The 15,863-nt window shown below is 36.9% G+C and overlaps 1 protein-coding gene across 1 annotated transcript; it reads left to right on the top strand.

Moving 5' to 3' along the window:
• The first annotated feature begins 11,581 nt into the window (after positions 1–11,581).
• LOC306997163 (GTPase IMAP family member 1-like) lies at positions 11,582–14,500 on the top strand. Its single transcript, XM_079610287.1, has 2 exons — positions 11,582–12,322; positions 13,432–14,500. The coding sequence occupies exons 1-2, from the start codon at positions 11,809–11,811 to the stop codon at positions 14,205–14,207; spliced, it is 1,290 nt and encodes a 429-aa protein (XP_079466413.1). The 5' UTR covers positions 11,582–11,808; the 3' UTR covers positions 14,208–14,500.
• Positions 14,501–15,863: the final 1,363 nt, after the last annotated feature.

Here is a 15,863-nt window from a genome sequence, read left to right as displayed (position 1 = left end):
AGTTCAGATTTTAAGCTTTCAAATGATACCATGAATTGGGTGATACCATATAGGGAAGCCTATAAAAAGAACGTACGAACATTATAACGAAGATTTTCGCTCCCGCCGGCGGGAGCACGGATTTTAAATGGTTAAGAGACTACTTTCAAAAACTAAAAAAAAAAAAAAAAAAAACTTACTTAAAGGGGTCATGACATGAGAAACCAAATTTGCCTTGATCTTTTGGTATATAAGAGGTCTTTGTACCATTAAAACGTCCTGCAAGTTTCATAGCTTAAGACGTCCTCCCCATTATAAACAAATCATGTATTTAATCAAGCTCTAAATACAGCTCGTTCTGGATCCATGGTAAGAAGTGACGTCACGGTACGAAGTGACGTACCAGCGTTTGCATATGACCACCTCCGGCACAAGACAACTACGCTTTAAGCGCAAGACAACTACGCTCATTTCGTATCGCCGCGCGCCTCACAAGTGTTCAGTCGACGGACAGAGAGTGGGTCTGTGTACAGAGAAATTACGATGCCACGCAGATGTGCTGTTCCTGGCTGTGGACAAACAACATCTTTGAATACGCTGCCGAAAGATCCAGTCGTCAGGGAAAAATGGATGCACTTTATTTTTTTGCGGACGTCCCAGTCACGGCAGTGTTAGTTTAAGCGTTTGTTCTATACATTTGAAGGATGACTGTTTTGAGAACAAATCCCAAAATGATGCTGGCTTTGCCAGAAAACTGTTGCTCAAAGATAAGTCCGTGTCGACTATTCTGGGCTCAACAACGACGACGCAAACTTACTTTTTTTCATGGCTAATATAAACACATTTGTATAAGAGAATCTTGAAAATATGTCGCCTTTCTAGTAGGCCTACATGTGATAGAACATTTAAAATGTTGCCTTTATCAATGCTGCATCTTCAAATATGGCCTGTGCATGCATTTTTGTCCGTGGTACACCCTATCATTTCATTGAAATTAGTTAAATAATGTTAAACTGTTATTACTGCAAATTAAGCTATATGGTAATTATGCAACAATAATCCGTTTTCAAGTGTCTCGGGTTACAATTTATTTATTAATTCAAAATAGTTTCACTTTCCATGTGGACACGGCTGATCCAGTCTTTGTTGTTGTGGTGATGGTTCACTTTCCTCTGATTCCGGCTCAAACATAATAAGGTTTTATCATTGCAAGAGCCATCGCTTCGCATGCATCACCCGCTAATAAACAGTTGCGCCGAATCCGCAAATGTTCTGGCTGGGGGCGTTAATAATTGATGCACAGGCACTGACGTTAGCCAATCATAACAGTGGGCGTTAACACTGAACTCTTAAAGGGGAAACACCCCCAAAACAGACTGTTTGAATCAGAGGATGAGAAACTGGGAAAAGGTCATAAATCACTACATTTAAAAAAAAAACTGTAAAAAAAACTATAGTAATACTATAATTGCACCTAAGGGAACATAATAATAAAATAAATAAAACCATGTCATGACCCCTTTAAGTTGCACCCATTTTGTTTTCTTTAGAATCTGATAAAAAAATGAAAAAAAAATTTAAGGGATGTGTATACCACATTTATGTCATGTCTTTGTATATTTCTTTATCACTAAGCAGGCATATTCAAATCAGTATAAACTCAAACGATACACTTTATCTGCAGCTCATTGTACGCCTCAGTTCAGTTACGCCACTTCTTTTCCCTACAGGTGCAGATAAGAGATGAGGATACGGATGAGCTGTCACTGAATGTCCTTATCTTATACAACTTTGCAAATATAGCCATGAACTTTGCATTTACATAGACTTTAATCCCACTGCACACTTCTAATAGTTTTGAAGAGAAATATCAACCCTTTTGTGCACATATTGCACATTTACCATTCAATGTTGTGCATGCAAAATGTTACTGTAAATATATGGTCATGCCATAATATATTATGCTGTATCCTGAATGTTTTTGTATAACTTTGAGAAATTATTTTGAAATTTGAAAAAATAAAAAAAATAAAAAATGGCAGCATTACCATTTCATTTGAAATTGTATTTTTTTTTCATAAATCCAGACCCACATTTAACATTGTTTTTCTGGCTAGAGGACTGAGGTGTTTCAAAAACTACATGCATTTAAATTCAAGAACATCATATTTGTGAATTTCATCCAAAGGGGAATTACTTCAGAAGGACTTTCTTGATTCATTTCAATATATGTAGATTTCATTTTTTTTATATTACACACTTTCGTGCAACACCTGCTTAGTTTAAGAAATGAGAACGATGATAGACTTTACTGCCTGTACTATACACTGTAAATGCATGTCTTTATTTCTTATCATGTCTCAGCACACGCACACACTCTTCATAACCAATATATTCCTTCCCAAGATCTTCCCAAGTGGTCCGTGATCGACTGCCTTTAATGATAGTCTCCTTTCATCATCGTACCTGAAAAGATCACGAAGAGAAATCATCCAGAAGACAACAATATTCTCAGGTAATTTGGGGGATAAAGAAAAAGTCAGGATGACACTTTCATCAGTGAACATCACAGGATTATATATATATATATATATATAAATATTAGACCAGAAAATACAAGTTATTCTAACATTGTTAGAACTTGTAGTGAAGAGTTTTGTTGTGCAAATCTATAAATGTGATCCTAATCCTATCCTAGTCATAGATTGTGGACTGTATTTGTGAGATGTTACTGTGTTACTCAGCTTCTGTTCTTCACTAGATCCACTGGGTCTAAACTGGTGCAGGACAAATATCTAAAGAATGAAACCAAAACCAATCTTGATGATTTTGGAACAGCTTGGGAAGAAGGTGGAAAAACAATCAAGGCGCCAAAAGATCACTTGACAATACAACATTTAATCGCCATTCACGCGTTCAGTAACCATAACCTAAATGTATTTTCAAAGTTTAACGCTGCTGCTCGCGGTGGTAAAGATCAGGGGTGCCGCCAGAAATTCTGGGCCCTATGGAAACCAAAATTTCTGGGCCACCTACATTTTTTAAAGATAAAATTTAACCCAATAAACATGCCCTGTATACTTTTAAAAATATACTTAGCACATTGCATAGTTAAAATGTCTAAAGATGAGTACTACAAAAACAAGAAAAAAATATAGAAATATGTACTTGTTTAGGCTACATAAAAGGGAGAACATTTATTATCTCAATTGCAAGCAATACAGAACATAATGTACACATATTGACATATACTTTACATGAACAAGCTTTAGCTGGGTCAAACTGCTCAATCAGGAAACATCAGCTAGAACTAACCCATAATTAAATCAGTCCAGGAATAAAACTAGCTAGGCCAAAAGGGCTCAAAATCAAGACACACACACGCACACGTAATAACCATATTATTTTGATTGGCCTATTTAGTTTTCTTAATATATAATATTATTAAGTATGTAATATACTTAATATTATAAGTAGTATAAGTAAGTATCAAATATATCTATTTTGTAAACTCCTTATAGCCAATGGTTACTACAGACACATGTTTTATTCAATTTTATATTATTTTTTCTGGGGCATTCATATTAAGAACGTCAAGTTTGACAGCATCGATCGTAGCAGCACTGTCTGTCACTTCACAGAACACAACACGACACGGCAAACTGATTTTGTAATTTTTGAAGCGTAGATTACTTTTTGTTTTGTAAAGTTATCATCATGTGGCGAACACAGTAGATAAGACGTGTTTAGAGGCTTCAATCTTCGTGAAGTTTCGCGCTCAGGCTCACCTTGTTCGGCTGAGACGCGGACGGGGGACGTGGGGGAAGGAGGACGCGGGTGTGCAGCAGCCGCTGAATCTGTGTCGACTACGAGACATGATAACCCAGAGACTTTGAAGGTTTATTATTGTTGAATGTAAATAATAATTCAGTAAGTATTTTACTAAGCTAGCTAGATAAAAGCAGGTCATGTAGCAACAAAAATAAGTAACTCTGAAAGTTTTGGAATACTTGAATATGGCAAGCTAATGTTACCTTTCTTTTTGAAAAAGAATAATGCGACATACTGTCGACTTCGGCGTTCTCTGTCTTCTCTTTCCGTTTTTGATGCCCTGACTTTTGATGTGACATGCCTGCGTGTGTCTGCGCTGCACCATAGCAAGAGCAATAAGCAGACGCTCACCCACGCTATACTAGCGATCGTAGCTTGGACAGCGCAGGTGGAATGAACCATTGTGAGAGGGAGGGGGGTGTGTCTGATACAGTAAATACATTATTTGTTTTTTTAAATATTAAATATATGGTCAAAACGGACAAAATACACATTTAGTGCACGAGGGGCCCTAGCATATTTAATGTATATATAAAAAAGAGAAAGGGGGTCTGCTCTTCTGGGCCCTAAATCAGCCTGGGCCCTTAGAATCGTCCTAACCTTCCACCCCTTTACGGCGCCCTTGGTAAAGATAAGTACAGAATGAAAACATACGGATGGTATTCACTTCATTTTCTGTTGACACAAGCAATACAGATTTTGAACCAAAAAAGCAAATGCTATGATACTTATCGTGGTACACAAAGTGAATTTAATAAAGAAAGCAAAGAGATCCGCTTGGGCTCATTTTCATCCTCCTCTCTTAATATTGAAGTAGCAAAAAAAGTTTGGAACTAAATCTTGTTTTGAAATCCACACTTGTTATGGTGCTAATGTGATGACATTGTCTAAGTATCCTGAAGAGAAAGAAGTGCTGATTCCTCCATATGAGATTTTTAAAGTCATTGCTGTCAAGAAAAACACAGATCATAAAGATCTCTGGTGTGAAACCGTCTACACTTTGAAAACCTCGAATAAAACAGAAAGTAACCTGAACTGTGCATTGATATAACTCAGGGCCAAACTTTAAAATCTTCATTCATTGCATTTCTTCTGATTAAAAGTTGCTTCTATTATAATTATAACATTTGTTGGCTTGATTACAGTTTTTTTCAATCGCTAACAAGCGCTTACCCATACTCCAGATACTTTTTCTAAACTCTTAACACAGACTCACACCTACAAAACACAATTGGCCAAATGGATAATTTTCTTCTCAAAAACACATTTTGTTAATAATATACTAACTCTTAATTTCAAAATAGAACACATCTTTAGAACAGATAGAACAGAAAAAGTGTTACAGTATTGCTTACAGTGAACAAAATATCCATGAAACACACATGAGCATTCTAAAAAAAAAAAAAAAAAACTTTTGTTTTAGTACTAAAAAAGCACAAAATTACTGTATCTAGTCTCTGCGATCTTCAGGGTTATGCCACATGTTTTCATCAACATCACATCTGATATTATCAAAGGCGATGCAATCAAGAACTGTGATGTCCCTGCACCAGCATCCATGGCTTCAAGGAGGGACATCTGGTCATGTGGCTGATGGTCATAAACCGTCCACCTCCATGCAGATACGAACTCCTCTATGGGGTTGAGGAAAGGTGAATAGGGTGGAAGGAAGAGACTTACCAGTCTTGGGTGGACTTCAAACCATGTTGTTATTGCTTGAGAATGATGGAAAGCCACATTGTCCCAGGTAATTACAAAGGTCCTCATGTTTTCATGAGAAGCAGGCGCTGCTCTGGAACCAGGCGCTGGTGGAGATCATTGAGAAAGGCAAGGATGCGCTCGGTATTATAGGGTCCACTGGCTCACTGCAACTCTCACTGGGCCTGCTCTTCTCCCTTCTCCTCCTTTTACTGAATAAGTGTCAATGTAATAGAAAAAAATAACCCCTGCCACTCTAAGCCAGACTGGAATCAGCTGTGGTTGGCACAATTTACCCAACATAAATCAGCTCTGTGTCAATTATTCAATTGTTTGTTTACTGTATTATCAGCTGAGATATATTGTCTTTGAACTGATCATTGCAGAAGCAGAGGTTTTTATACTGTATCTAAGGTTTGGAATATTGTTTTTGCTATTGTGGGATGTTGTGTGTTAACATTCGTAAATACTACAAAAACAATCCATAGTTTTGTTGGGAGGTATAGCTTGTCTGTTAAGAAAATGTAAGCATTGTGGAAATGTGTTCACTGACTGCATATTGTGTGAAAACACATGAAATGTGTGAATGGTATGGCCACAAAAGACCGATGCTGTGCTAATTGTGTTTAGAGTTTTGAAAATGTGACAACTGGCTGGACAAACGCTTGTTAGCGACTGAAAAAAACTGTAATTTTTAATGACAATCGATCTTTATAACTGTCAATCAACACTGAACCTTTTTACTGCAAAAGTTTGCATTCATCTATTTCTGTTTTCAGAAGATAGCACTGCGGAAAGTGGGAATTTTCTGTTTTAACCAAACACTAACAGTAATTGTCTTAACAGTCTTCATTTTCACATGTAACTCTGTAAGTTGTGTGGAATGGGAAACTGAATAGTCAAACGCTTGTATTTGAATTACATTAATAAATTATATGAAAGAAAAAAACAGTATGTATGTATTTCTTATAGCAAAAAGCTTATAGCCTATGAATATAAAAATATCAAGACTGTTTTACAAACACAAAAGTGGGGAAAACTGTAAAGATTTAAATGGCTAAAAACACATTGAAATGAATAAAAAAAAACAAAGGGTGCAGCCTCTTAATATGTTGTACTAGGAGGTGCTTGTGTTGTGTCCGAGGTTATAAAAGCTGTTTGTGTGTGTGTGACATCAAAATACAGTTTAAAACCCAGGTTTGATTTCCCCCTATAGTGCTAAACATTAAATAAGTGTCACAGTTAAAAAGACTTAGGCTATCTACCTTATTTAATGTAGGAGCGCCTTGGCCATTTGTGACTTGAATTAACAATATACAAGAAAAAAAATATTCTGCTTTATATTGCAAACGTTTAATTGTTATATTATTTAATTTCATTATCCTTATCATAATTACGGCAGTGTTTTTCTTTTCGAAGCTACAGGCGCTGAAGTGTCTAGTGCTGAAGACTGGAAGTGTCTAGTGCGATTACAAAATATATGGCAATATACAGAAAAATATAATGTGATATATTTCATAATATATTTCCATATATGGGACACTATTGCTTATATTTTTCAATATACTGCAATATATGCATTGACCATATATGTCTATATATTAATGAATATAAAATATTTATAAATGAAGACAAAAATAGCATTATATGTAATATTCACAAAGTTGTGTACTGTATTGTGTACATATATTACACATGCATGTTCCCGTATAACATTCACTCACAGTTACGACAGATTTATTATTCCCAGCATGCTTTGCTTCTGGCTGACTTCTGAAAGGAGAGCAAATGTTAAAATTAAGTGTTATTTAATGTGTTTTGCTCAATATTAATATATGGGGAGATTTGTTAATGTTATTTTGGAATTTAAAAGGTTTTCTGGTGTGAGTTTTTGGAGTCATTGTGCTGAAGAGTAGAGTCCGTGGTTCGGTGTACAATGCAGACATTACTTTTAAAATATGGTAATTATAATCTCTAAATACTTTATTAGATGTAAATGTGCTTTTCTTAACTAGCTTGAAAATATGAAACATTAATAATGTAAACAAAATAAACACATTACATTGTATTTCGCTATATGTGTGTTTAAGAGTAAATATATCAGCAATATATTACACATATCTGATCACATATACATCCATATATTATGAAGTGTATTACTGAATATGAAATTACAGACATTATGATATATTAGTAAATATATTGTCACATATTTTTCAATAAATTATATTGAATATATTATTCTGTATATATTCAGTTATACTGTTAAACTATTTAATATGTTGATCATTCATGTATGGGAAATATTTCTCAACAAGCGTGAAACATTAATTTGCCTGGCGTTGAAAGCAGTGTTTATAGCAACAATAATCCGGGGTTGAGCTTCATAAAGTGCTTGCCTTTGACTTCTGCATACATTTTGAATTGAATATGATTGAGTCATTTTATTAGTAACAGAATATGGTTTATGTCTCGAATATAGACATGGGAAAAACTGAATTTCAAAACTGAATTAATGCTATAATGCTACATCCTGACTCACTTCCAAATTAAGGATGAGATGGACATTTTTGTTAATGAGTACTTTATAACTCTCTGCATTAATTGCATGTTTATGAAGATTTGATTTATTTTAGATTTAATTTGTCATCATGTTCCTGCAATAACAGGAATTGCACATCATGCTGTGCAATAACGTATGTTCAATTCATTATCTTTGCTACTTAAAGCTACAGTGTCTAGGATTTACTCCCATCTAGCGGTGAAATTGTATATGACTACCAAATTAATATTAATTTCAAGTTAATTTTGTTTTAACTCCTACGGTGGCCGTATTATTCCAAGATTAACACGGCTTCCAGTTCCACTTCGTCCATGAGTGTTCCTTCAAGTGATGAGCTTACTTTAGAAAACTAGTACAAAGTGCATTTAGTTATTTAGTCAGTTAACATGTTGGTTATGACCTCTACCACAATATTAATTGTAAAAAATATTTAAATGCAAAAGAATAGGTATGAGAGATGGCTGTTTTTTTGATTGTATGTTTCAATTTAAAATGTTTGCAATGTTAACATAAGTACATGTTTAAATGTGTTAATTTAAAAGCACTTAATTGCTTGAGCAACTTTAGTGTTTTAAGTTTCCTGTTTAATTTATATTCTGTTAATAATTTAAGGCGTAAATATTTAATGTGTGTGTACGTGCGTGTGTGTGTGCGTGTGCGCGCGCGCGTGTGTGTGTGTGTGTATGTGAGACGTGTGTTTATATGATTAAGATTAAGCTATATATAATTAAGCTGTAATATTAACAAAAAGTCAGGATATATCTATCTATCTATCTATCTATCTATCTATCTATCTATCTATCTATCTATCTATCTATCTATCTATCTATACTGCTTAAGCAATTATTTATTTATGAATTATGCATTTCAAGGGGCGTTTAAGAACCGATCACCCCTTGCTAATGCGCAAATGGTTTAGTCCATCTGCACGCATTTTGTTTCCGTTAGTTAGTTGAGCATCTGGAGGAGAGCAAACTTCGGTAACACTTTACAATAAGGGTGCACTAACAAGCTTAACTAATGCACAGATAATACTGAATTAATGTATTACTAATGATTATCTAAGCTATTCATTAATGATTGCCTCATTAGCAACTAATGAAGAGTCTGTCTGGTTAATATATTAGTTCATATATGAATTGTTATTAATTAAATTATCTGTATAAATCCGTCTCGAGTCTAGAATCCGATTAACCGAATATGTGGGTTCCCCATCTACGAGTCGGTCGATTTGCGCACTGCGCAGTACATACACATAACAGCACCGCGAGTGCTTAGGGTGCCGTTTGGGACAGGGCCATAGAGGCGAATTCATGAACTGTTGAACTGAATCTTTCAAAGGAGTCGATTCTCCTCGATGGAGTCGATTACAACCTGTGGAGTCGAATCTTGATTCCTTACGCCTCGAATCAAGGAATGGATTCCAGCCCTATAGTCAGGAGCTGACTGGCAAAATACTAAAGAAACAAGAAACCGTAAAGAAGTTCGTCAGTCACAGAGCAAACACACTTTACTAGAGCATTGCTCATTATGTTTCAGAACAGTACCTCACCTGTCTGTATATCTTCTAAAACGCAGATGTCTAGCCTACATTTACTGCTCTATCATAACAGACCGAGCTTACTTTTCCAATCATAAATACTGTTGCCATATTTATTGAAAATAAGTATGCAGTTTCAAGCATATGAATAAGCACGATTACAGTTGAAGAAATTAAAGGTGGGGTATGTGATTTGCAAAACGGCCGGTAGATTTTGAAAATACACAACTCAAATGGTCCTACCTTCTTTCCTTTGACTCCACCCATTCAAAGAACATGGACCAATCAATGGTACGACCAATTGATTGACACACTTACTGTCCAATGATTCTAGGTGGTCTTGGAAATGATTGGCTGGAGTTGTTTGAGTCCTGCCTGCTCCACAGATGATTAAATTGCTTAATTTTTATTTCAGTGCTTCTAACTCAGTGGCTGTAAGTGGGTTAGGAATAGGATTTTAAGTGATTTTGAAAAAATGGCCAAAAAAGAGAATTACATACCCCACCTTTAACTAGACTTTTTATTTAGTAGTTTATCACTTCCACTAGCAGCTGGTTGGTGTATATTTATATTAAATGTATTTCTCTACTACAATACATAATATGACTATATTTAGTCTATCAAAAACAAAACTGTTCATTATCCCAAATAGTGGGTTAGTGTGTTACTATAAATAAATTACTGCAAACAAATTCCTGACTGACAAAGAATAAATGAGTCATTAAATTAACATTAAGCAATGAGGAAAATAAAAAAATTTACAACAAAAAAAGTAATTTTTACAGTGTAGAAAAACAAATGTAGCCTATCTAATGACATTATTTGTTTTAAACATTAAACATTAGAGTTTGTTTCCATAAAAAGCATGGAGTGCCTCTGTAGGCCATGGAATAAGCAGTGCCGGTCCAGATCACTTTCCAGATTAGTGTTTTTGTGTTTACCTTAATTAAAGTTAAATTAATGTGCACATTTAAGTAAAAATATTAAAATACTGATAACAGGTTTTGTACAAATAAAATGGTTAGAATCATATTTGTATAATGATCAGGAGGAACACGTTCACAAAATGAAAGGTTATTAGACACGAGTGGAGCACATTCAGTTACTCACCCCGATCAGTGAGAGAAGAGGAGTTTATACTGCAGACTTCTGTTCACTGACAGTTTACCAGCGTCCCTCCTCCCCGTCTCCTCACTTTGAGTTTAATAATCTCTTATTGGATGTAAACAACACAATCCAAAATACAATGCGATCTAGATTATTCCCATCACAAATGGGGCACGCCAGATACACATAATCTTTTTGCCTCGGGCCTCCAAATGTAGAACCGGCCCTGATAGCGATAGCAGATCTCCACACAAGCACAGTAATGGTAGGAATATAATAATATTGATATGAATGTTTAGTAAAGTTGCAAAAGGTCTGTTATTAGTCCAGAGCAGTGAGTAACTGTGTTTGATTAGCATAAATGGACATCAGTGTCATTAGCCTGATTAACCCTTGAGCATCAGACACACACACACACACACACACACACACACACACACACGCAGGGCCCTATCTTGCGCACACACACACTCACACACACACACACACACACACACACACACACACACACACACACACACACACACTGAACTTACTGGCCAGAAATGCATCTCATTTTGTCTAAAGTAAAGTTTATGTTGGTCATTTTAAAGCATTGTAATTAAATATAAAATGACACACACGCAGGGCCCTATCTTGCACACACACACACTCACACACACACACACACACACACACACACTGAACTTACTGGCCAGAAATGCATCTCATTTTGTCTAAAGTAAAGTTTATGTTGGTCATTTTAAAGCATTGTAATTAAATATAAAATGACTGTATGGTTTTGTCAATATGATTAAAGGTAATTTTATAATTAGATGAAAGCAAATGTATTCTTAAACTTAATCTTAATTCTTTCACAGAGCCTGATGAACAACATGATGTAAATGATCTGAGGATTGTGCTTCTGGGAGTCTCTGGTGCTGGAAAGAGTCCAACAGCAAATGCAATACTGGGTCGAGAGGCATTTAAAGAAAGCAGAACCAGAGAGAGTGAGATACAGAGAGGAAGAGTAGAAGACAGAAACATCTCCATCATCGACACTCCAGGACTCTTCAACCCTCAACTGACTGATGAAGAGCTGCAGAAGCAGATGATGAAGAGCCTGGATCTCTCCGATCCCGTTCCTCACGTGTTCCTGCTCATCATAAACCTGGAGACTTGCAGAGAGGAGCAGAGGAACGTTGTGGAGCAAATTCTGGAGAACTTCGGAGCTCAAGCTATGCGGTTCACTATGGTGCTGTTTATTGGAAGAGACAAAATATCCAGGAAAGAATGGATTCAAATCATTGAGAGTGAAAATATTAAAGAGCTGCTGAACTACTTTGGGGGAAGATATCACGTGATAAACAGCAGAAGTGAATGTGATCCCTACCAGATCTCAACGCTCTTAAAGAGTATTGATGAAGTGGTGAAGAACTATGGAGGACAGAACTACAGCCATAAGACCTACCCGAAGAAGGAGGAAATGAAAGAAGAAGTGAAACTGAATCTGAGAGAGAAGGATTCTGCAGACCAGCGAGATCTCAGGAAACTGGTGGAAAGTCAGGAAGAGATGGAAGGACTGATACAGAAGATTGCTAGAGAAAGTTCGCTCATAAAATTGGGTAAATATTTAACCATCTGTGGTTTCATTCATTTTAATTCTGAGAGATTTTCATGTGAAAAGTTAAATGATATGTAAAGCCTGGTTCACACGGGACGATTTTAAAATTGTCGGCCGATTTTCCAAACCTGAGAGACCACACACGACGATAAAAAAATCACTGGTCGTACAGTTTTGGTCGTACAGTGTGTGGTGCGCAACCACACGGCAAAATCAACACAACACACACAAACCGATTTGACTCCCGAGCATTCCCAGGTCAGACGGGAAATCTCGCAAAATCCCTCGAGATCAAACGTGATTTCAGAGTAAACAATCATGGCGGACGAAGAGGATGCAGTGGCGATAGTTTGTAGTTTGTTTTTAACCGACAAAAAACGTTATCAAAAGAAAAGGCGATGGTCAAAGAAGTGGAGACTTTCTGGTGCGCCATGCCGCCGGCTGTTTTGATTTTGTTTCCCGGTGCTTCCTCGCCGCCTCGTCCACAGGCTGCATGCTCGTTTGTCCCCGGGGGACACCACACACGAGGAGAAATCGGGCCAAAAACACATGTTGGATATCCCCGATTTGAGATCGGAGCGGTCCCGACGTCCTTCCGAGCAGATGAGAGCAGTCTTAACACACCACACACGGCAGGAATATCTGATCAGATTATTTTACGATAATCGGAGCATCCTTAAGATTGTCGGAAGGGGGGAATCGGGGCTAAAATCAGCCTAATTATCCTGCCGTGTGAACCAGCCTTTAGTGATAATCTACGGCTTGGTGTGCATTGATTGGAGGCAAACAAAAAGCACGATATTGAGGCAAAGAACCACCAACACCTGGCCATCAATTATCCTAATGGTGTCTACTATGACTTTTCTAGAAATCACACTTTTAAAATGAGCTGACCTCGTACAATATATACAGGTTTTTCAAAACAACGTTCTTTTATGGGAAAATAATTGTTGAGGGGGTAAATTAAAATAATGCTAATTAACTTATTTTATATACTAGTTCTTTCTTATTAAGTCATCTGGAGGCACACTGAGTAAAGGGCCCCTATTGAGCAAGTTATTGTAATTCTTAAAGTGTAAATAACATTTTAAATTCCCCTCTCTTTATCAGATCTGAGGATTGTGCTGTTGGGTAAAACTGGATCAGGAAAGAGTTCAACGGGAAACACCATCATCGGCAAATCTGTGTTTAATCAAGGTATTTCCGCTGAGTCTGTTACGAGACACTGTCAAAGACATGTGACTGCAGTGGAGGAGGATAAAACCATCTCAGTGATCGACACTCCAGGACTATATGACACGTCAGTGAGTGAAGAAGAGCTGAAGAAAGACATTGAGAAGTGCATCTACATGTCTGCTCCTGGTCCTCACGTGTTCCTGCTGGTCATCCGACTGGGTGTGAGGTTCACAGATGAAGAGAAGAAAACAGTGACATTGATCCAGAAAAACTTTGGAGAAGAAGCTTCTCATCACACCATCCTTCTGTTCACTCACACTGATCTTCTGAAGGGGCTTTCATTAGATGAATATATCAGTGAAAGTAATGATCTCAAGGCTCTTGTTGATGAGTGCGGTGGCAGATTTCACTCATTCAACAATGAAGACATGAGTAATCGCTCTCAGGTCACAGAACTGCTGCAGAAGATTGATAAAATGGTGAGGATCAATGGAGGACAGCACTACACTAATGAGATATTTGAAGAAGCCCAGAGAAGGATTGAACAAGAGGCTTTTAAACAAAAACTGAGAGACTATGGGCAAACAGCACTAGCAGTGATAGGAGGAGGGGCGGTAGTAGTAGGAGGGGCAATAGTAGGAGGGGCAAGGGCAGCAGCAACAGGAGTAGCAGCAGCAATAGCAACATTAGCAATAGCAAAAGGAAAATAAGGGCTATAGTTAATGTGATTGAACAACAAAGGCCAAATCTTCATATACTAATTTCTAATTCCGTTCACTAAAAGATTTTAAGAGCATTGGATTTTTGAGTTTTTTGAGATTGCCATGTTCAGTATATACTGGATGCTATGTATATTGATTATCAAAATCACCTGCTGGCGGTAGATCCTTTTCCTTTTTAGCACCAAAACAATCGTCCGGAAGCAGACACACTCTTGTCAGTTTAAATCTAGAATAAAACACATCTCTTTGGCCTAGCATACACAACACATTATAGACTTCTATAATTCCTGTAGCTTCCTGTGGCTTTCCTGTAGCTCAGTGGTAAGAGCATTGTGTTAACAACGCAAGGTTGTGGGTTCGATCCCAGGGGATTGCACATACCTATGTATAAATGTATAGGATAATGCAATGTAAGTCGCTTTGGATAAAAGCGTCTGCCAAATGCATAAATCTAAATCTAAATAATTCAATGTTAGGCTGCATAGATTAGATCATCCGGGACCGGGAACACGGGAATAAATCCAGATGTACTCGTTACTAGGGATGGGACGATTATTGGTTTCACAATAAACCACGATAAAATGTACTGACGGTTAGTATTATCGTTTAAAATTGAATTATCATTAAAGCCGTGTTTGATTATCGTGATTTTATTTTATCGTGAACTCACTGTAGCCTAAATCCTGTCCAGCCAGCAACAGTCTGACGCAGGAGCTGTGCACAATGTTGTTGTTTTTTTATTCGAGAAGGAATGGCGGAAGGTAGTGACCGTGTTCAGGAGATTTTTCAGCCTTTTAAGAGGACCAAATCTGAGGTGTGGTCATATTTTGGCTTTTACAAAAGTCCTGAGGGAAACGTAATCGAGGATGGTCACCCTGTCTGCAGAACAAAAAGTCAAAAACTTACTCGCGCACAGCTCTCCTTCTCTTAACACCACAAAGACAGTTCACCTATCAAAATAAACTACATACCAGAATAAAGGTCCCGCCAGTCCTGTGTAAACTACAACGGCACGCAAGTGTTTATTTATCTATTTTTATCCAACGTTATTGTGTGATGCGGAGCACAAGAGAACAACAGAGTCTGAAGTGGCTGCTTGCTTAACCGATCTTGCTTTTGCCTCTCAATCGTCCAATTTCAAAACGGTTTTCACAGGAAGAACTTTGAGTTCATAAGTTTTCGAATGATACCTAATCTATGTTCATTACTAAAATATGTAATATGAAAAAAGGGCAATAAAAAAAAGAGCGCCAGTCGTCCCGCTAGAAGGACGGGACAGTTAATTAAATCTGTTTTTCTCAAAATTCCGTTTCTGAAAATCATAGCGATCAGCCGACTTCAGATAACCATAACTTTTGTTAATGACAAACGATAAAATAAATAAAAACAGATTTGGAAAGGGCTTGAAAACAGCTTTAATATGGTATCAAAACCTGTAATATGTCAAATTTTACCATGTGGTGGGTTTTCCCAGATCGCATCACATATTATCAATCTCTGTAAACAATAAATCAACTCTGATTTCATTTTCAATACAATCAAAAATGGAGACGCAAGACGGCAAGTTGTATTTGAATAAAACGAGAGCGCGTCTGTTGTGATACATGGAAGTGCGCTTATAATGCGTTGCTATGACGGCGGTCA

This window comes from Phoxinus phoxinus, assembly GCF_949152265.1.
Source record: "Phoxinus phoxinus genome assembly, chromosome: 1".
Lineage (NCBI taxonomy): Eukaryota > Metazoa > Chordata > Actinopteri > Cypriniformes > Leuciscidae > Phoxinus > Phoxinus phoxinus.
This window is presented reverse-complemented; position numbering and strand designations above follow the sequence as displayed.

What these genes read in the sequence shown, in the direction of transcription:
- LOC306997163 (XM_079610287.1), top strand. Translation starts at nt 11,809, where the DNA reads ATGATGAAGAGCCTGGATCTCTCCGATCCCGTTCCTCACGTGTTCCTG. An exon ending in AAGTTCGCTCATAAAATTGG is followed by an intron (nt 12,323 to 13,431) that starts GTAAATATTTAA and finishes TCTCTTTATCAG; the next exon opens with ATCTGAGGATTGTGCTGTTG.